Here is a 22,432-nt window from a genome sequence, read left to right on the forward strand (position 1 = left end):
TATTATTGGGACCAGCTGTCTTACTATAGATTGATCATCAATGTGATGATGTGTATGTTGGTTACCTATCTTTTCAAATCCTCAAGTCAATATAGTAAAATGACTTATTACATTACATGAATTGGATTATCAATTTTAGCTGATTACATACCTCCTTAACACCAATGAAGATACTTAAACTAGAGATTTCTATGGGCCACGATGGAAGACTTCCACATTCTCGACCCCATCATATTTCAATCTTCATCCTATGAATTGTTTTTCAATAATTTTGAGGAAAGTGAAGATCTTTGCGAGGAAATTAAACATATCATCTTATTTCTTTCTTTCTTTTACTTTCAATCGAAATATATAGTTTTTTTTTTTAATTCTTTAAATTGAGCATTTTTAATATTATTTCTATTCAAATAATGCAATATAAACTTTTCTAATAAAAACAATAATTAAAATGTTAAATTTCCATAATGTCAAAAAAGTTGAATGCTGAATTATTACTACTTTACAGTTTTTCAACTTAAATATTACAAAATTATTGTTTTAGAGGTAAGTACGTTATAATTATCCTAGAAAATATCTATATAATTAAACAAAGGCAAAAACATACAATTATCCTAGAAAAAAAATATATAAACAAGGAAAAGGCAAAATAATTTGTTGTAATTCATATCTCTTCCATGAAAGGAAGATAGAAGAAGTTGGTCGATTAAAAAAAAAAAAGAAGAAGAAGAAGAAGAAAAGAAGAAAGAAAGAAGGGAACAAATGTAAAATAAGGTGAATTTGAATGATAATAAAAAAATAAAAGAAGTTCAAAGATAAGTAAAAAATAAAAATAAAAAATTAAACTATTAGTAAAATATAGACAACAAAATAAGTTATGTGAAAATAATATCTATTTAAACTGAATTTTAAAAAACAAAAATAGTATTTGAGTGTAAAAAAGATCAAAATTTGAGTGAGAAATGAGTAAAAAGTGAAAATGATAGCATTAGAAAAAGAAGAAGAAGAAATAAACATAAAAAATAGAAAAGTGAAAACAAAAATGATATAGAAAACATCCCAAAAACTTTTTGTAATGGAAAAACGTGTCCTTCAAATACCAAAGTGTTGGATTTATTGAAAGTCCAGCTTCGTGCTTCTTCTCTACACTCAAAAGGATAGAGAAAACCCAAAAAAAAAAGAAAGAAAACTTTGGGAATAAATTCCATTTTCTTCACTCTCCATCTCCATCTTCATCATCCCCCATCTTTAGGGTTCCCTTCCCATCTTCTTCCTTCTCTTTACCATCACTTCACATTCACAAAGGTGCGTTTTTTTTTTTTTCCCATTTCAATTTCTTGCTTTCTGTACTTCTCTATTCCCTCTGTTTCTCCATTCTTCACTGTGTTCCATTGCCCGCTTTCCACTTTTTATCTGATGGGGCTCATTCTGTTTTACATTTTAATTTAATTGTTCTCAAGGTGTAGCCAATGCTTGCAAATTTAAGTTGAATTTCCTGTTAATTTCTGATTTTGATTCTCTTTTTTTTCTTTCTTTCTTTTGACTTGATGTTGTTTCAACTAACTTCATTGACTTATTTATTCGTTTGTTGAAGTGGGAAAATTGATTCCTGAAGTTGGTTTCACTTTTATGGTTTGATAGTGCTATTTTTCATACTTGAACAGTGTCACTGGATCTAGGATCGATATGTGTCTCATATGGTACAAACCCATTTCTATGCTATTGTTGGAGTATTGATATGATTAAATTTAACATAATCCATTAGCTCTAGTGTTTGGATTGATGGATGTCATTTTTTCCTCAATTAATTCTGATTTCTATGTTGGATCTAGTGAAGCAGTGTTGAAGTATTGGTATAATTAAATTTACTATAACCCATTAACTTAAGCTTTTGGATTTATTAGTGATTTAAAAATTAAGATCTAAAATGATAATGATTCATATTGCTACTTTGGTGATTATCTTAGAGAAGTATGCTTTGCTTAAGTTCTTGGACTGATACTCCTTGGAATTACCGAATGGAAAATCAGACATTTTCTAGAGCTTGATTTTATTACGAACTATTACTCCAATGTTCCAAAGCATTTTTGAGGTGAAGTTGTTCTTACACTAGCCTATCCAACCAATAGGATGCTCTCTCGCACATTGAACTTCCAAATGCTTCTTCAAGCCCCAGAAAATGTACTCTTACTGATATATATTCCTAGATATGTGGATGTGCATCATCCATTACATATTCATGATCGAAATAGAAGCAATTTGGGTTTGAAATGTTTAAACTGCAGCTCTTTTGAAACCATCATTGGCGGCCTAGTGGTAAATAAAAATCTTGGGTTTGATGAATGACTTAAGAGGTTAATTGATCTAATCTAGAATCTGTTATTTCAGAGCAGAGTTCTCAAACTTTTGCATCTTGTGATAAATGAAACATGCATATGATGTGAAAGTACTTATTTTGTGCTGATTAATTAAATCCAGAAGTAAAAGGACAAAAGTCACCCAAGTGTTTTCTTTGTCAGCTGAGTACATAACTCAGGCTTGAGATTATTAAACTTGAAAGTGACAAGATTTATATGTAGCAAGCTAACAATTCAATACGTAAAGAATGAGGTATTTCACGGTTGAGACTTGCAGGGAAGAGAAGAAGGATGTCGACTGCAAACACCCATTGGTGTTACAGATGCGAACAGCCAGTTCGACTTCGTGGGCGAGACATGACTTGCCTTAGCTGTAATGGAGGATTTGTTCAAGAACTGGATGAAATGATGGAAAGAAGTCCCCTTGATTTATTTGGAGCCAGTGGTAATGAATACCAAAACCGCAGGCTAGGACTCTTGGAGCTTTTCTCAAACTTTATGAGGCAACGATTGGTAGACAGAAATGATATCAGGGGAAGGTTGGACTCAATTCCAGATCATGGTCCAGGATTTGGTCCTTGGTTGATCTTTGGTGGCCAAATTCCTGTTAGATTGTCTGGACATGGTGGATTTGAAGCGTTTTTTAATGGGGTACCTGGCATTGGTGTGAGTAGGAGCAATGGTGGTGATTATTTTATTGGTCCTGGACTTGAAGAATTGTTTGAGCAGCTTTCAGCAAACGATCGACGAGGGCCACCACCGGCATCAAGATCTTCGATTGATGCAATGCCTGTTGTTAAAATTACACAAAGACACATTCGTTCCAATTCACACTGTCCTGTCTGCCAAGATAAATTTGAATTAGGATCTGAGGCTAGGCAAATGCCATGTGACCATATGTATCATTCAGATTGTATTGTTCCATGGCTAGTCCAGCACAACTCCTGCCCTGTTTGCCGCCAAGAACTGCCTGCACAAGGGTCGGGTAGTAGCCATAGCTCATCTGGAAGCAACAATTCTAGTCGAAACAGCCGAGATAGGGAGAATGGTAGAACGACTCAAGGAAGGAGGAATCCATTTACAAGTCTTTGGCCATTCCGAGCATCAAGCTCGAACTCTAACCATAGTGCTACCACTGGAAGCAACTCACCAGCTCTACACGAGACTAACCAACACGAAACAGGGTACTACGGATGGCCTTTCGACTAGCATCAACACTGCGTTCCTAAACTTGTTTGCAGCATTCAGTTTTTGTGATTGTTATTTAAGATGATGAAAATAGTTCAAGCCCTGCAGTCCACTCTCTTGTATAATAAATTGATAATAATGGACTTCCTGTGTGATGTAGACGACATTTTTCTATTCCTTATCGATGCTGCTGGAATTTGTATATGCTTCATGTATATTAGCATGGCGTTTCTTTCTAGAGTTGCAGGTGGTCGGGAAATCTGTCTGTTCAAGTGAGGATTGCTGAATCTTCTTCAACTGAAAGTTAAAACGTCCAAATCAAGCTATTCTAGTATCTACTCAAATTGACCAATGTTTTCCTTATGCATCATCATTCATACTAAAACTGTACATGTTTTTCTAAAAGTAGAGGACAACATATTTTAGCATTTAAGAAATCTTTCAAGATGGATTGAGGAAAAAAGAAAAAAAAGGAATGAGATCTGAGAGTTACAGATGCAAGAAAAAAAAGATAAAAACGTGATCCAATATTTGAGATCATGTGAGTTCTTATACTTGAACAGTTTGGTTCTTGTACTTTGGAAAGTTACCAGGGTTCAAGGTTCAGCTTTTCAAAAAGTATACAACAGTTCTTTAGAATCTTTTTCTTTTGCCACGTACTATTCCAAACATAATAAAAACGAGTTGCGAATGGACATGTAGTCCTCTCAAACTTAAATTTAAATTTATTTAAAAATTTAGATCTTTGTTGTATTTTGTTATATTAAAAAGGAAAAAAAGAGTGTTTTACATATAAAAAATTAAAAGGCAAGCATGGGCAAATATAACAAGTTTTGGTGTGAAAGTGTTGGAACTTTTATCTCCTTAGTTTCAAGTTTGAATTCTAGTATGTTACATTTCGAGTTTGGTTTTCATTTATTTTGCTTTTGAAGATTTTAAAATTAATTATAATAGTATTAGAAAATTAGTGGAAAAATAATAAGTTGAGAGTGTAAATCTTTTAAAACTTAAGCGTTGAAAGCAAACAAAAAAAAAGAGTAACTTTTTAAAATGAATATAGAGAAAATGAAGTATAAAAAATGTATACAAATTTAAATTACAAATTTGATTAATTTGATTGCGAGACAGTTTTAACATATTTTAGTTATAAAAGGTAACGATTGTGTACTGCCAATAGGAATAAGGAGAGGGTGAGTTAGTTAAAATAATGATTATTGTTATTGTTATAACTTACAAGAAGAAAGATATTGAGAATTCTTTACCAATGAGCGAGAATTGGAGTAAAATTTCATATGATTCTAGAAAACAAAGTTCATAAACAATTGCACAAACTGTGAATACTGTCTTCTTTTTCATTTAAGTTGGATACAGATCGCAGTTTTGGTGCCTCTTGAAAAAAGAACGAACAAAGCTTACTACAAACAACTTCAAATCAGAACCAATTTCAAATGCAAATCTTTTTGTAAGAAAAAAAAATGCTCAAAAGAGGGAACTACAGCTACTAAATATGTCGGCTACTCGGTTATTGGAGAACAAACAGACATACTCTTCTTTCTGGATATCTGGAATAAGGGAATGATAAATGTTGCTTCAATCTTCATAAAACTCGGCCACTGATTCAGTTGGCACTGGCGAGTTGAGTTCGGAGGAGCTTTGCGGCAGCAACCATGTTCTTGAGAGCAGGATTCACCTCGGCGTACTTGCGAGTTTTGAGACCACAGTCTGGATTGACCCACAAGATGTTGGTTTCGAGCACTGCAAGCATCTTGTTGATTCTGTCTGCGATCTCTTCTGTTGATGGTATTCTAGGGGAGTGAATGTCGTACACACCGGGGCCAATTCCAGCACCATACTTGACTCCCTCACGGAAAACTGACAAGAGCTTCTCGTCGGAGCGAGAGTTCTCAATGGTGATCACATCAGCATCCATATCGATGATGGATTGGATGATGTCGTTGAAGTTAGAGTAGCACATGTGAGTGTGAATCTGTCATGTAATCATTAGGTGAGTTTAACATATTATGAACTTGTTGAAGGGGTAATGAAAATCCCAATTGGTTAGTGATGTAAACCTGAGTTGTGTCTTGGACACCACAGTTTGTGATACGGAAAGAGTGAACAGACCAATCCAAGTAGAAAGCATGCTCAGACTTCCTTAGAGGTAATCCTTCTCTTAAAGCAGCCTCATCAATTTGGATGACATTAATGCCAGCCTTCTCGAGATCCTCAACCTCGTCCTTGATGGCCAAAGCGATCTGATAGCATGTTTCGAATCTAGAAGATGATAATGTACACGAGAAGGATTAGCCATAAAGTCTGGTATAAACTATAAAGGGGAAAGAAAACAACTACAGTAGTTTCTTTCAGCTTGGAAACATTATCTTTCTTCTATTACCTTGGCTGGTCGACTCTAACAAAAGACCAGTTGAGAATGGTGACGGGGCCAGTGAGCATTCCCTTCATTGGGCGGGCTGTCATGCTCTGAGCCATGGTAGACCAGAAGACGGTCATGGCTTTTGGGCGGCTCACGTCACCGTAGATGATTGGAGGCTTCACGCAACGAGATCCGTATGATTGCACCCAACCATTGACGGTGAATGCAAAACCAGACAATTGCTCCCCAAAGTATTCAACCATATCGTTTCTCTGCAGTGAGGATGAAATTCATATTAGAAGAGCCAAAATGAGGAGAAGGTACTACAACCTCCCTCGACAAAAACAGTGCTCTTGATTTTCTGCTAAATAGGCTCCAAATAACTCACCTCGGGCTCTCCATGAACCAGGACATCAATGTCGAGCTCTTCCTGGAGCTTGACAACCTTGCTAATTTCTTCCTTGATTGCCTTCACATATTCCTCCTCAGAGATCCTAAAGAATGGTAAAAAAAGATGCAAACATTAGAAACAGGGTTAAAGTATTTATGAACTTCAAGGAAAGCTGGTATCAATTTTTACTCACTTGTTAGCTTTGTATTCACGACGAACCCTCCTGAGTTCAACAGTTTGAGGGAAAGAACCAATGGTGGTGGTTGGAAGGATTGGGAGATTAAGCTTCTTCTGTTGAGCATCGAGCCTTGCACTAACGTTTGTTGCACGGCGGTGATCAGAGCCCTTCAAAGCAGCAGCCTGCACAATCAAAAAGCAATTAATCAGTTAATGAAATCCCTGCAAACAGATAGTTAAACACCTTAAAGATAAGAAATGATTGTACGGACCGCTTTCTGAACAGCCTCATTGGTCACCCTTGGGGATGACTTCCTTGAAGCATGAGCTTGAGCGTTAGAAGCAAAGAATGCCTGAAAAGAAAATTCCAATAAGCTTATGAGTTTGTGCCCATCAATTTCAAAAGGGTTAGTACCAAGGGAAGAACGTTCAAGAAATAATCTAAGTTACAACACAAAAGGTTAGAAATCAAGGCCTAAAAACATAGAATACACCTTCAATAGACAAATGTCATCCGAGTCAAGAATATACCTCATCCTTTTGACCAGCCAAGGCCTTAGCCAATGCATTAACTTCAACAATCTTTTGAGCAGCAAAAGCGAGCCATGATTTGATTTCATTGTCCAACTTGGTTTCATTGACAAGGTCAACAGCAGTGTGAAGAAGTGAGCAGGAGGTGGAGACAACAAGATGATCTACATAGTTTTTTTGGATGAAGAAGGAATGAGTAAATATGAACTCTCAAATAATAATAATTAAATCAAGCATCATGAACCAACATAGTAATACAAATGTAAGCAAAAGAATATCACCTTTACCCACAAGGGCAGTCAATTCCTCCAATGTGCTAACTGAAGCAGCAAGATCATTGGCCCAAATGTTCCTTCCATCAACTAGTCCAGCAAAAAGGTATTTTCCCTTGGGGAAATCACCCTTAATCAATTCAAGTGTCTTAGTTCCACGAACCAAATCAAATCCATAGCCAGTGACACCCTTCAAAGAAGTAAGGGTCTTGTATGCCTCAGCAGGGACATCAGCGAAGTATGTCTCAATAAGAACATTCAAGCCAGAGAGAGATGATTCTAGTTCAGCATATGCATCGGAGAAGGCTTTCAATTTGTGAGAATCAAGGTCCAACACCAATGTAGGCTCATCAAACTGGATCCAAGAAGCGCCAGCTGCTTTAAGATCAGCAATAACCTCCCTGAAAAGTTGGGCACCATATTAATATGTGAGAAAGAGAATCATTATAGAAACACTATGGAAAATCTTGATAGAGTGACGAATTTTACTTGTAGACAGGAAGGATCTTGTCAAGAAGGGAGAGGAGAGAGAATGTCTTGTCAACACCCTTTGCAGGTTTGGAGAGCAACAAGTATGACACGGGACCAACGAGAACTGGAACAGTGTCTACTCCAAGCTGCATAATCAAAAAAATATTTTTTACCTCAATTCTTTGGTACTTGTATACCCAAATCAGATTTCATAGTCCTAAAAGGTATACGCTCGTCTAAGTCATTGAAGCATGTCAACACATTCATAATACAATGCAATCTGTTTTTTGCAAATATTATACCGAAATTCCACTCCATGTGACACGGATCTATGGCCTATTTCCAATAACTTTAATTAGGGACAGTGTTAAATATAGCAATCAGACCCAAACTATTAACATATATAACACAAAGCAAAATAATTTATCAATACAACCAAATTTAAATCTAGCTCTCAGAAATAGGAAGTCTATTGGCGATATAGTTTATTGATAGATTTTGCCATACTTACAATTCTTTAAAAATGTTATTATATACTTAACTATTAACCCTAAAACTGCTACTCAATGCAATTATCCCTTTAAAATAATTAAATTCTCAATTCTCAATCAAAACTTCTGTTTCAATTTTCCAATGTATTATATATCTTATTTTATGAACAACCAACGCAAATACCAGATTCAACAACTTACAGCTTTGGCTTCTTTGTATTCGTCCACTGCCTTATGGGAAGCATAAGAGAACTTCACCTCTGGTCCCAACTCAGGAACAATGAAGTGGCTGCATCATTGAATTGGCAACATTAATTATACTGATCTCATTACACTGTCATTGCATACTAACAAAAGTAAAAGGCTAAGTGGGTTACTTACTAGTTTGTGTCAAACCACTTGGTCATTTCCATAGCTGGTACAGATGCATTTCCTCTAGCCATGGAGAAGTAGGTATCAAACCCAATCTCACCACCAGTCCAGTTATATCTAGGAGGAACAGCCCCAAGCAATGCAGTGGTGTCAAGCACCTGATCATAGCATGAAAAAGTGTTGCTGGGAATGTATTTGATCCCTGCATCAGACATCTGTTTCCAGATGGACGACCTCAGATCTGCAGCCACCTTCTTCAAATCCTCTGCTGTGCTCTTCCCATCCCAAAATGATTCAAGAGCAAACTTGAGCTCCCTCTTGGGACCCATACGAGGATATCCAACGATGTGAGATGCCATTGTTCTGCTCAAGAGATCGCGGACGTAACGAAATTCAATTAGATCCTCTCAACACTACTCTTATCTCAAATCCCAAATCCAATAGTCAACAAGTAACGGAAACAGCTAACACCATGTTAAATTAAAAACGCAATACGAAATTCAAGCCAGTGAAGAAGACTTAAGAACAAAGGGTTTGTAACACATGCAGCAAAGATCCAATGAGTAAAGTTCACATAAGCTAACAATTCAGACCCAGATAGATCTAATACTTAAAATAGAAAACAACCCATTAAAATACATCAGATCTAGGAACACAAGTCTTCCAAGAAAACAAAAATCCCACCAGATCTACACGACAATACTGTAAACACAAAAAACAGAGGAAGGAAGTAAAATTCCGAACAATCCTTAAGCAGCAGCAATTAGAAGATGAAATCCAAAATGGGTTCAGGGCAAAGTATAAAAAAGAGTTCATAACACAGTGGATCTGAATCCCAAATTACAGGAATGCCAGCATACATTGACAAAAAAAAAAAAAAAGAAAAAAAAAGTGAAATTTAGAGAAACAGAGGAATGGGAAAGCATGGAAAAAACGGGTAAGGGAAAAGAGAGAAAACGGAGGTAACCTTGAGGAAGTGGAACACCGACAGAGGCTCCCCAAGGAGAAAAGAAAGAAATGCGAGAGAGATAAGAGATAGGGAAAGAGACGATGATACTGGGGGAGCCACAAATAAGAGAGAAGGCGCGAGTTGGAAGAAATGGGAATGAAGTTTATTTATAGAGATCAGAGATGATGAGGTGGCAGAAGCAGATCTGGGATATCGGAAAGTCACAGCCGGAGATTGGATGGTAGCCGGTGACAGACAACCAAATGTGTATTTCATTTTGGTTTAATTATTTATTTTGTTCTAGTGGTACACCGATCAATTCTCATTTCCTATACTCTAAATTACTATACAATATTTGACTTTCAACACCAAATGTAAATGAACACTTTTTTAAAATTTGATGAATTTGTTCATAACTCACAATTAAACCAACATATAATCAGCAAAAACTTTAGACTTAACCATTACCTACTAAACTATAAATGTTAATTAAAGAAATGAAAGTATTGAAATATGAGTTTTAATCCTTCAATGATTTATTAGACAATATATATATATAATGTGTAATAAAAATGAAAAGAAAAAAAGAAAAGAGAGAGAAAGTTTTGAGTAGGAGAAGATGGAATGAGACGCGTGAAGTTGGGGGCGTGGGAGAGAGGGATTTAAGGGAAAAGGCGTAATGTGGAAGTGAGGAAGTAGTGAGGGAGTGAGGGAGTGAGTGGCCACCACCATTTCTTTTTCTTTATTTTGCGTCCGAGACAAATGCTGTGCTTCTCCCTAAACTTTCACCTCACCAATCTCATTCTAATTCAAATTAACTCAAACATTATTCATCTTTTAAATTGAAATGCTAATCCATTCAACTTTTAACAAATCCTCATTCAACATTCATTTTCAATCATCTTTCGACAGAGAAGAAAAATATAACATATTTAGAATGGGATGAATCAAGATTAATCTTGATCTAATTTGTGTTTTGATTTTTTTTTTATTATTATTATTATTATTGTCACTATTAACGTTAATATTTTATAGAAAAACTGCACATTTTTAATTAATTGATTGAAAATCGACAACAAAAGTTAAACGAAAGTTTTTCTTACCTTAGAGGTAAAAATGTAATATTTTAAATGTTTGGGACCAAATGGCATACTCTACACTCAATATTAGAGATGAGCATATGGTGGAGGAGTGGGGCTGAGGTGAGTTTCCTATTCTTGTCCTGACATCCTTTCTCCCTTTTTCATTCACCATTTAAGCAAAGTTTCTTATCGTTTGACATTTGTAGGAAACTCCATTTTAATCAATTAACATAAAGAACTACTAGAAAAGTTTTAAGTTAAACAACTCAATTTCTCTCTAAACTTTTAAGTTTGGATTTAAAGAGAAATTACTCTAATATACTTGCAAAATGGAATCATTAATCGATAAAAGTATTCAAATATAATGTAAATTTGGTTAATGCACATTTAATATTTTGTTAGAAATCGGATGTAGAAATTAATTCTTACCATCTATTGCTATAGTAAATTAAGATAAAACAATTATTATTAATCCTTATCATAATTAATTGTTCTAAAATGAACTTTAGTATATATATTTAAAAGTGAAATTACAAGTTTTTTTCTTCCAAACTTTTGTCAAATAACAATTCTTTATACACTAAAAAAGGCCAATACTATTTGCATCGGGAGAGAATTAATAATATGTATCAACTACAATACATTTTACTATTTACGTTACAATAAGTTAGTATTTTTCTTTTTTTAAAAAAAAATGGTTAAAAATAGAAAACTATTTACCTTTAAAAGAAAAATCAAGTATGGTAGATTTTATATTTTAGCGATTTTATTTATATATATAAAAAAAACAACAACAATTAAATATAACTCATGCCCTCCTCATCATAAAACCTTTTAGAAAAAAGGAAGACAAACAAAAGCTCAAAAAAGAACTCCAAGTAGGAAAAGATGGCCAATATGAGGAGCAAGTGTGTAAAAAAAGAGACGGATTCGAGTATTCGTGAAATGTTGAACAACAACGAATTTTCATAGTTAGAGGAAAGATAGGGGAGATTCGAAATATATAAACAAAGCTCTCTTCCATGTCCAAGCATGGTTGAGGCATAATTTTAATATGTACAATGAGTTGTCTCTCAAGTTTTTTTAAAAAAAGAAAGGTTATATGGATGAATTTATAAACCCTAAAATTGGGAATGCAAGTGATGTGCACACGCTTGTAGAACGCGTGGCATGAGAGGAGATTTTGCCATTACATGTTTTGTTGTATAAAATAAATTGGAATTTTTTTTTTTTTGTAAGACTTTTTATTTACTTATTTATTTATTTGCAAAAATCAATATAAAAAAAGAATGTCATATTCAGAAAATTAGGAAAGCAAAGGAAATTAGAAAAAGAAATAAAGGAAAGCAAACGCATTTGGTGGTTGAAATTGATTGGGGGATTGGTGGTGGATGTGACTCTAAACAACTCTTTTATATATCTACCAGTTGGTTGCAGATCTATCTCTTCTTCTTTTTTTTTTCTCAATTACCAATTTTATGAGTTAATTAAAACACTTTCACAACTCTATACTTATTTAGAAGGATTTATTAAACACCAAATTAAAAATTCAAACACTTTTGAGAAATAAGATTGAGGATAACAATGCAATCGCATGAGTTGGTAGAACAAGTGTCATCGTCTTGATTAACTCCTTATTGCCACTTTGTAGATATGAATTTGTCTTTTCATCTTCTTCTAAGTCATTTTCTTAATGTAAACAAATTTATTTTTAGCACACATGCATCATGAAATAACTTAGGTTTCGTTTTATAACTATTATTATATTTTACATAGTTTTGTGAAGTTAGATATGTTTTAGTTTTAATTTGTATTTTAAATTTGTTTATTTTCAAAGGTGATGGAATATTTTAAACTTTACTAAACAAAAGAAAAAAGGTTAAGAATGTTTAATTTCCAACCAAACCTACCAATCCTTACCCAAACTAGGTTGATTAATGTTATAAAATACTGATACAAAAGTTATAATTAATATGGTATTGTAATATAATAGATTTTTTAATAGAATTAATTAGTATTGTACACAAGCTAGAAATGTCCTTACAATGAAAATTAGAAAATGGGTCTCTTTTCTATTGAATATTTATATTCCTTATATATGTGTATAGTCTTTTCTTATTCTTATTAGAAATATTGCATTGATGTAAGGTGTAAGTTGAAGCAGTAGAGATGTAGGTCTTGGTTAATTAATGAACTAAAACTCATATTAAACCAATAAAATGAAAACAACAATCATTTACTCTGATTGTGTAATAGTTTAATTAAAAAATGACATTTGAATAAGAGACAATATTGATATTATTGATTCCATCTATGACTTATATAAGGTAGCATAGAAATTGAACTTTCAATTTTGTGGTTTTGTTAGTTAAATTTTAAAATTTAACTTTATGATTATACAATAAAATTTATGGTATTGTATAAGACACTAAATATTAAGATCTTTAAATCGAGTGATTTTCACTATTATAATAATTCTATTCCAAGGATGGTTTAAGAGATTGTGTTTGTATATATATATACTTTTGCTCATGCACACCATAGCTATGCAAATTAAAAACACTTAAATTATTATTTTTTGGATTACTAAGCACCTTAGGTCATAATTGGTGTAATCAAAGTAAGTATTTTATTAATGGGTGAATTTGGATGATAGCATTTACCTAGAATTATAAATTTATGGTTCTTACATATTAACTTTAATAGTTAACCAAATAGTAAAGGACAACAATAAATGCAACAAATTAATTGACGGACTTAATTACATACTTTGAGGCAGATTTCATCACACGATGATTAACATTAACACATATGGATTAGCTTTTGGGCTAAACGTAATCTTAATTTATTAATGATGTTAAAATTTAATGGGACATTCTCATTATAATAAATTCATGAAATGCACAAACAAAAAAGCCAAAATATTTAATTTATTGTTTTCACAATAGAAGTAAAATTGTTTTTATTAACTAATAATTCAAATATTTCTTTTATAGTTTAATTGTTTTCTAATAACTTCTTTTTTTTTTAATATCCAAACTCCACATTTTAAAAAAACAACAAAAGGAAAAAGAGATTAAAAACAAAAAACAAAAATAATATATATATATATATATATATGTTTATACAATTCGTACATTGTACAGAGAGCAAAGCGTTGAGATAATCGTACTCTGTTTCACCATTTTTCTTTACAAACCCAATTCAAATTTTGTTCCTCTCTCTTAAACTCGAAATCTTCGAGCATTACAACACAAACAAAAAACAAGAAAAGATCATAAACCGAATTCCACTAACAATTAAAAATTGAAATTGAAATTAGGGCCAAATCAAATCAACACAAACCCTAGATTCCTTGAGAAACTCATCCATTACATTCTCATCGGCACAGATCCGGGTCTTGTAATTATTGGCGTAACAGCAGTCGGATCTGGGCAACACCGAGTTCCCATGGGCAGAAGAAGAAGAAGAAGAAGAGGGCATGGTCGTTGGTGGAGAAGGGAGAGTGAGGGAGTAGTCGGGATTGGTGTCGTGGTGACGGAGGAGTTGGGAGAGGAGGAGGAGAAGAGAAGCCATGGATGATGATGGGAGGGAAGTGAAGGAAATTAGTTGGGAGGGGGATTGAATGAATTGAAAAGAGTAGGGAGATTTGTTATTAATAATGAAGGGAATTGAATGAATGGCATTTATGGGCTCTCTTCCCACCGTTTGTAAGATTTTCCAATGGGTAATTTAATTACAATGAGTCCGTCTTTCCACTGTTTAATGTTTAGTGTTCTTAGTTTTCTCCGCCGGTATTCTTTGTTTTCTTTCACAACAAATGAATCCAACGCTTAACAAAACCAACGCCAAAAATCAGTGGGTCTCCCTCTCTATGTGTAAGATTTGAAGTATAAGAAAGAAGAAGATGCCTAAACTGCTCTCAAACATCACTAATAACGCATCACACTTCACACTTTCACTTGTGCTGTTTTTCTTTCTTTTTATGCTCTTCTTAATACTAACTTTATTTATTGTTTCTCACTTAAAGTCATTTTCTTTCACTCATATATTTTAACTTGCATTTGGGTCATTTTTTTATTTTCTTCAATCCTAGTTTTTCTCTCTCTTTTTTATGGAGAGTGGTGAATGCATATGAAAAAAAGACAAGGTTCAAATTTAAATTGAAACTTTAGTCTTTATAGTTTTATAAATTATAATTTAATTAGTGCGATTATATATGAAATTTTGTAAACAAATCTTAAAACCCTCCTATCCACTATTTAAATTGAAGTTTAGCCTTTATAGTTTTATAAATTTTGTAAACAAGGTTACACTTATGATGTGTATACAATCTTTGTACACAATTATGTACAAAGTATAAAAGATCTTGGTATACAATTGTGAACCAAGATTGTTAATAGATTGTATACTTGATCGCTTTGCTATTAGTATGTGATCGTGTACCGATTCAAGATCTTGTACCAAACCTAAAAAATCTTGGTACACAATCGTGAACCAAGATCATTTAGGTTTTAAACACGATCGTTTAGTTCGTACTACGCGATCATATACCAATATGTGATACACACATGTATGATCGGTGTTGATACTACCTACACGATTGTGTATCATTGCCTATACGGTCATGTGTCATTTCTTAAATGATTACATATCATGATCATTTAGAAGAAGAATTACGTGTGCGTGTGTGACTGATTAATCGCGTGTTGACTAGAGCATTTTTGGTATTTCGCATCATGAGCTTGTGGACTTTTTCCGATTTTGAAATTGCCACTTTGTTATACTTTTTTGAAGAGTTCTTTTATTTATTCATTTGTTTGTTTTGATTTGTTCATCTAATTGATTTGGTAAGACTTGTGTAATTTTTTTAAGAATTGATTTGGTAAGAGTAATATGATTTTTTTACTCTCCTTCTCTTTGTTTCTTTCTTCATGTTCTTATTTATCTTATTTTCTCTAATACTATTAATATTTAATTCTTCTTATTAATTTGACATTTGTAAGTTTTAAGTGACAAATTTAAGTTAAGTCTTTTCTTAACCTTTCTAATTGTATACATTTCACCCTATACCAAATTTGGTTCCTTTTTTGTTTTTATATTTCGATTACTTTACATATCAACTTTTTACATTTTTTTTAAGTGAAAGGATTGCCAAATTAAAAAAAGAATAAAAAAATAAAAGAATTCAAATTTCAAATGTACAAAATATATGAGAATTTAATATATAAGAAAGTTATACAACAACAATTTAATATCTCAAATTCCAAATTAGAGTTTGGTTTATTTGAATGCCAAGTTTTCCCACCTACTCTTTCTTAAATTATAAGAAAGAAAAAAAGGATTAAAGTTATAGAAAGATGAACTTGAATAAATATTTGTAATAATATGTGACGTTGGGTATTGAGGATTAAAAATTGGTGAAGAACCAACTCCAAACCTCTTTAAATTTCTAACACAAAAATCCCAATCTTGACTTTGTAATACCATCCTTCTCATATCAAATAATAATAACAATAAATTATTGGTTTTTCCAAACAAGACAAACACAAATGGATTACTTACAAATATATTTTCAAATATAGCAAATAAACCAAAATAATAATCTATTTAAAAAATATAACAAAATTTCATATTCTAGTTTTAATCTATTTGTTGTTATTCAAAATATTTTTTCATAATAATAATACATAAATAAATATTAGGAACAGAGAGAGAGAGAGGAATATAGTATCTAGAAAAGTTTAATTCCACAGCATAGTATAAAATACAAATCCAAGGAAAAAGGAGAATTTGTGTTTGCACAATGTTTTCTATATTTTAAGTTGTACCATCTCTTTTTACATTCATCTCAACCACACAATACAATAATAAAAGAAGTTTACAATATTTGAAAAAAAAAAAACAAGAATTTGTCACATCACAAGTGATAGGATGATTACTTAGCAAAATAGGATGCATAACAATGTCTCTCTTTATCTGTCACTAAAAATCCTCCATTTCTAGCAAACATTTGGTAATGTTTGTATGAGTTGAATTATTGGGTTGTGTAAAAAAAAAAAAAGAAACCTAAATTCTCAAATCATCACTATCAATAAAAACAAAAAAGGATTAAATTAAAAAAGAAAATCCCACAAAGCTTCATCCTTGTTTGTAATGTGTATCTTATTAAACTAAAAAAACAAGGAAAGAGAGGGGTAATAGAACAAGTCTCCCATTGTTTTTCACATCCCCACTTGTCGATCCCTTACTCCTCTCTCGCCGGCCTTTCTCTGCTTTTAAACACTCTCTTTCTCAAACCCCCTGTTTCTCCCCCCAAAAATAATGGATCGTCTCATCACCCTCGAACCCTCCAACCTCATTCCCATCCGAATCGACCCCCCCCACAAATGCTCCGGCGACCTCACCCTCCGGAACGTCATGTACACCATGCCTGTCGCCTTCCGACTCCAGCCTCTCATCAAATCCCGCTACACTTTCAAGCCCCAATCCGGAATCATTCCTCCACTCTCTACTTTAACAGTCGAAATCCTTTACCATCTTCCACACGGCGTCAGTCTCCCCGACTCCTACCCTTATTCCGATGACTCTTTTCTCCTCCACAGCGTCGTCGTCCCCGGCGCCGCTATCAAAGACTCTTCCTCAAGCTTCGACTCTGTTCCTTCCGATTGGTTCACTACCAGAAAGAAACAGGTGTTTATCGACAGTGGGATTAAAGTCATGTTCGTGGGGTCGGCTGTGTTGGCGAGATTAGTGGCGGATGGGGCTATGGATGAGATTAGAGAGGTGTTGGAGAGGAGTGATCCGAGTTGGAGGGCGGTGGACTCTGTGGATGAAAAGGGGAGGACTCTTCTTCACTTGGCGATCGGGCAGGGGAGAGCGGATTTGGTGCAGTTGCTGTTGGAGTTCAATCCGGATGTGGGGAAAGTGGGGGAGAGTGGGATGACGGCGGTGGAGGCAGCGGCGGGGGCTGGGCAGGCGTTGATTGTGGAGTTGTTATTGGCGAGGAAGGCGAGTACAGAGCGGGGGGAAGGATCTGTTTTTGGAGCGATTCATTTGGCAGCGGCGGGAGGGCATGTGGAAGTGTTGAGGCTGCTATTGGTGAAAGGAGCTTGTGTTGATGCTCTGTCAAAGAGTGGAGATACGGCACTGCATCTGGCCGTTCAAGAGCGCCGCCGTGATTGTGCTCGGTTGCTTCTCGCCAATGGCTCTAAACCTGATGTTCGTAGTGCTGAACAAGGTTACACTTTCTCACTTTTCACTCTATTTTTTACATCTAACTATTTTTTCTTCTCTCTTTTATTTTTTTTAAAAAAGGTTAAATTGTTAAAATATATATATATATATGAATTTTTTTAGTATTTATTTCAATATTAATTGTGGTCATTATTTATAAATGGTTCAAAATTGTTGTAAGTAATGTTTGTTTGTTTGTTTTTTTTATAAAAAAGTTCACAACCTTATTTAAATATTGAATGCTAAGAAAATTGAAATTAGAGACAAGATATTTAATTTAAGCTTGGGAAGCTATCTTAAACTAATGCAATTAATTAATCCATATGGTTACAAAACTTTCTTTATCAAACCATTTTTTAGTTGTTTAATTCTCCGTGGTTTCTATTTAATTAATCATTAGTCTTAGGAAGTGTCAATTACAAATTTAAATTTATAATTATCCATCCATTAACGAGTTGACTAAGGGTAGACTAAAAAACAAAGCATTGTTGGGCAAAAATGACATTTCAATTGATTATTTGTTTGATAATTATTTAGTTTTTAAAATTTATTTGTGTGTTCCATTTTTCACCATTTTTTAAATGAAAAGGTTAAATTTTGCAATTTAAGTACAAAAATCTGTAGTTAATGTGAAAAGCAAATATTCCTTTGTAACTAAAATGGTGGTTCTTATTTACAACACAGGAGATACGGCGCTGCACATGGCCGCAAGAATCGGTGATGAGCAAATCGTTAAGCTTTTAATTCAAAAAGGAGCCAACAAAGACATCCGAAACTGGGTTGGAAAGCGTCCATACGACGTTGCATTTGACCACTCCCACACCCGCCTCTTCGACGTCCTCCGCCTTGCCGACAAGCTTGCCACTGCAGCACGCAAGGGCGACGTTCGCTCAATTCAACTCCTCGTCGACAGTGGTGCTGCTATCAATAGTCGCGATCAAAACGGCTGGACAGCACTCCACAGAGCTGCCTTCAAGGGCCACACCGACGCCTCAAGAGCCCTCATCGATATTGGTATAGATGTCAATGCTAAGGACGACGACGGCTATACTGCACTTCACTGTGCTGTTGAGGCTGCTCATGATAACGTTGTCCAAGTACTCGTCGAGAGAGGCGCCGACGTTGAGGCGGTGACGAATAAAGGGTTGAGTGCAATGCAAATTGCTCAATCAATGCAGTATACAAGGACTATGAGGATTTTGATGCACAGTGGTGTGAGTAAAGATCACATCGACGTGCCACCGACGCGAACGACGTCGTGGCAGGGGTTGGCGAAGAAGAAACAACAGAGTAAAGGAAGAGGGAGAATCAAGAGTTTGAGGAGTACGGACTTTGATAAATCAGTAGCACTGTCAGTGGTGTGAGAAAATTTGTAAAGAATTTGGAGGGAACATGATCACTATATTTAATTAGTGTTTTATATATAAATGTGGGTGTGTATTTTTTGTATGTACGGGAATGAGAATGTGATGAGATGAATTATATGTATATGTATATTTTCCATCACTTGTTTGTTTAAAGTTGAAGCAACTTTTATAATAATTATTGGAATTTTGTAATTAATTCAAACTTAAATGGGAAGAAGTTTCTGAATATTGATGTCTAATTTTAAAAATATTGTAAACATTAACAAATAATTTGACAAATTTATGATTGTTTTCTAAAAATAGAATATAAGAATAGATGAAAAGTATAATTGTTAAGAACTAGGGGCGGCCTTGGTTTTTCAATATATATAGTAGAGGTCAATTTTTAATGTTGTCACAAACTTCTTTGGGATTCTCACACCACCCTTCATCTCTTCCTATCAAATCAATCCACCTTTTTAAATTTTTTTTTTTATTATTCATTATATATATACATTTGGACAAATATAAAAATTATTTCAGTTAATTTCGTTATAAACCAATCTTCTTTCTCACCATGCAAATAATTGATAAATAAGTTAGCCTCCATTTAATTTAATCACTATTTTGTTTCTCGTTTTTACGTGAAAATTTCTATGCCCACTCGTAGTTGTTATATATAAAAAAAAAGTTAATAAATAATTGGAAGAAAATGATTAAATATAAGTTTAGGAAATATAATGTTTTAAATTTATGAATATTATTTAACATTGAAATGAAATTTATTTTAAGAGTGATAAATAGTCAACGGGAGCCATGTGATAGGTTTTTTCAAAATGCCAACTTCACTTTACTTTACTTTTATCTACAATTATGTTACATATATTAATTAGTATCATTATTTATCATAGGGGTGTTGATTTTTTAATGGTACATATAATTTTTAAAAAGTGATGATATTGGGATGGTTGACTTAGAAAATGATTAGTTTGGCAAGATGAGTGATGAGATTGATCCTGTAAGATGTGTAGTCCATAAATATGATCACACACCTTGACACAAAGAATAATAATTAAGTAGTCATATAAGCTCAAAATTATTTACAAACTTGAAAGAAGAAGAAGAATATGGCAGGAATAATGAAGAAGATCCAGGAAACAGTGCAGAGCCATAAGAAGCAACACGATGGGGAGAATGGAGCTCATGAAGGAGTTGGGATTGTGGAGAAGATGAAAGAGAAGATCCATGGTTACAAAGAGAAAAACAAAGAGAAGAAGAAGCAAAGGAAGGAGAGGAAGGAGAAAAAAGAAAAAGAGAAGAAGGAGAAAAAAGCCAAACAAAAAGCAGAAGAAGCAGAAGAAGAAGAAGATGGGGGTGAAAGCAGCGATGGCGATAGTGACGACAGTGGTGGCGGGAGCGACTAATAAGTACTGTGTGTCTTAGCGTTTCGTCCTTTCTTCTTCTTCTCTTTTTCGATTCCTTTTTAGCTTTCTATTAGAATAATATTGCATGATTAAATATGGATCGGAGTTGAAATTCAAACTTATTTCTTTTGTGTTTCTTCAAATTTGAATGTGTCACATTTTATCATACAACAACACCACACAAGATCTTAGATGGTCATTAATATCTACATGGATGTTGTCCTTCATCCATGGTGCTCCTTCGACTTCTCGTGCGTCTCTTGTTTTTCTTCTTCCTCCTCTTTTTTTCTCTTTAAAAGTTGAAACAAAATTTAGTTTTATAATATATATATATATATATGAATCCAAATGTATTAAAAGAAAACTATCAAAAGTTTACCGTATCTAATGCAACCTAATTTCTGTGCAAAATTCATCTCAACAATCAAAATCTTTATATATTTTAAATGCTATCAAATTTTTTGATCTACAATGTGTGTAGGAGTGTTTTTCCATTGATCAAGATTTTTATCTTAAATGATGCTAACTCAAGTCAACCACGATTAAATTGCCGTAAAAATGTTGTATTAAGAAAATATTTAAACTTTAAAGTAAGTACACATTACATTATTGATAAATTTCATATTCAAAACTAAAAGTTTAAATTAGCATAGTTTAACTATGCCATAGAATTTGTGCTATCGACTTAAATGTGAGAATTTCAATTCTTCTTTGATCTTCTAGTGTTAAATAAAATTTAAAACTAAAAAGATTTATAAATACTCGACCAAAATCTAGTATTTGCCTCTCAAAGAATACACAACCATAAATACACATTTTGCAAAAATAAAAAAATGCAAATATATACACAATAAGGATTGAAATTTAAAAAAAACTATGATTGTTTTCAAATATAATAAAAGAAATAAAAAATTTATATGATATAATAAAATTTTATATTTTAACGGTTTTATCATTTAAAACAATTTTTCAAGTTCGAAAAATAAAATTAAAACAACGAGTAAAGAATACATTTTCGAAAAAGGAAACATACAATAGGTAAAGAAATAAATAAGAAACAAAGAAAAGGAAAATGATAGATTAAAAAAACTACAATTTTTTTTGTGGAGTTTCTCAAATTTGAACCAGTTTTACGACTATATTTTCAAATCTAAAAACAAGTTATGAAAGTATTTTTCAACAAATTTGTTTCTTGAAAATTGAAAATAAATAGAAAAGCATGAAAAGAAAAAGGACTATTCTATTTTTAAAATATTATTTAAAACTATTTCTCTTATATCAACTTAGTCGTGGAGACCCACAATTTTAGGTTTTGAAATATAGAGTTGCAATCATTTAAACTCTAAATTAATAATGGAAGCAATTGAAATCTTTAGCTTTTGTAAATATATCAATCCATGCCCTTTTTCAAATAAATTGTGATGAGTACATCAATTTAGATCCTTTATACATCAAATCATCCCTTCAAATCTTAAAATTGACCTTTTTTTTCCATTTGTACTTAGTGCAAAAGTCATATTTGTACTATGGATTTTTTTTTTCTTTTCGTTTTATAAAATATAGTAAAATGTTTCAAACTTGTTAAAGTTAATTTAATGCTATTAGTTTAATTTTTGTTTGCTATCTATAATCATTTCCCCATCCCTTTTAGTATTCAACAAACATAATAGCAAATTTCTTTTGGTACCCAAGCATTTCACATAATAAATAGAACACAAGAGTGATTTTTCTTTGGTCCTCTAACCTTCATTTTCAATATGTTTAGGAGACAGCT

General features: G+C 33.2%; 4 protein-coding genes across 4 annotated transcripts; 3 read left to right on the forward strand and 1 right to left on the reverse strand.

Moving 5' to 3' along the window:
• Positions 1–1,051: 1,051 nt before the first annotated feature.
• Positions 1,052–3,864, forward strand: LOC101203621 (probable E3 ubiquitin-protein ligase RHC1A). The gene is made up of 2 exons (XM_004136608.3): positions 1,052–1,302; positions 2,632–3,864. The coding sequence occupies exon 2, from the start codon at positions 2,646–2,648 to the stop codon at positions 3,561–3,563; it is 918 nt and encodes a 305-aa protein (XP_004136656.1). The 5' UTR covers positions 1,052–1,302; positions 2,632–2,645; the 3' UTR covers positions 3,564–3,864.
• Positions 3,865–4,807: 943 nt separating this feature from the next.
• On the reverse strand, positions 4,808–9,843 carry LOC101203129 (5-methyltetrahydropteroyltriglutamate--homocysteine methyltransferase). The gene is made up of 12 exons (XM_004136606.3): positions 9,589–9,843; positions 8,631–8,984; positions 8,451–8,538; positions 7,777–7,904; positions 7,297–7,688; positions 7,016–7,179; positions 6,757–6,837; positions 6,501–6,667; positions 6,305–6,410; positions 5,938–6,188; positions 5,615–5,816; positions 4,808–5,529 (listed from the first exon to the last, which is right to left on the reverse strand). The coding sequence occupies exons 2-12, from the start codon at positions 8,978–8,980 to the stop codon at positions 5,161–5,163; spliced, it is 2,298 nt and encodes a 765-aa protein (XP_004136654.1). The 5' UTR covers positions 8,981–8,984; positions 9,589–9,843; the 3' UTR covers positions 4,808–5,160.
• A 6,800-nt stretch (positions 9,844–16,643) lies between these two features.
• On the forward strand, positions 16,644–19,481 carry LOC101214862 (ankyrin repeat domain-containing protein 65). The gene is made up of 2 exons (XM_004136732.3): positions 16,644–17,892; positions 18,573–19,481. Exons 1-2 carry the CDS (start codon positions 16,977–16,979, stop codon positions 19,250–19,252), a joined length of 1,596 nt encoding a protein of 531 aa, XP_004136780.1. The 5' UTR covers positions 16,644–16,976; the 3' UTR covers positions 19,253–19,481.
• Positions 19,482–20,361: 880 nt separating this feature from the next.
• LOC116402469 (dehydrin HIRD11-like) lies at positions 20,362–20,658 on the forward strand. The gene has a single exon (XM_031881736.1). It carries the CDS (start codon positions 20,362–20,364, stop codon positions 20,656–20,658), a length of 297 nt encoding a protein of 98 aa, XP_031737596.1.
• Positions 20,659–22,432: the final 1,774 nt, after the last annotated feature.

Source organism: Cucumis sativus, chromosome 3 (genome assembly GCF_000004075.3).
Source record: "Cucumis sativus cultivar 9930 chromosome 3, Cucumber_9930_V3, whole genome shotgun sequence".
Classification (NCBI taxonomy): Eukaryota; Viridiplantae; Streptophyta; class Magnoliopsida; order Cucurbitales; family Cucurbitaceae; genus Cucumis; species Cucumis sativus.

Coding starts and splice junctions, on each gene's coding strand:
- LOC101203621 (XM_004136608.3), top strand. CDS start 2,646: ATGTCGACTGCAAACACCCATTGGTGTTACAGATGCGAACAGCCAGTT.
- LOC101203129 (XM_004136606.3), bottom strand. CDS start 8,980: ATGGCATCTCACATCGTTGGATATCCTCGTATGGGTCCCAAGAGGGAG. Junction 6,668..6,756: donor ATGAGGCTGTTCAGAAAGCG/GTCCGTACAATC, acceptor TTGATTGTGCAG/GCTGCTGCTTTGAAGGGCTC. Junction 5,530..5,614: donor GTGTCCAAGACACAACTCAG/GTTTACATCACT, acceptor ATTACATGACAG/ATTCACACTCACATGTGCTA.
- LOC101214862 (XM_004136732.3), top strand. CDS start 16,977: ATGGATCGTCTCATCACCCTCGAACCCTCCAACCTCATTCCCATCCGA. Junction 17,893..18,572: donor TGTTCGTAGTGCTGAACAAG/GTTACACTTTCT, acceptor TTTACAACACAG/GAGATACGGCGCTGCACATG.
- LOC116402469 (XM_031881736.1), top strand. CDS start 20,362: ATGGCAGGAATAATGAAGAAGATCCAGGAAACAGTGCAGAGCCATAAG.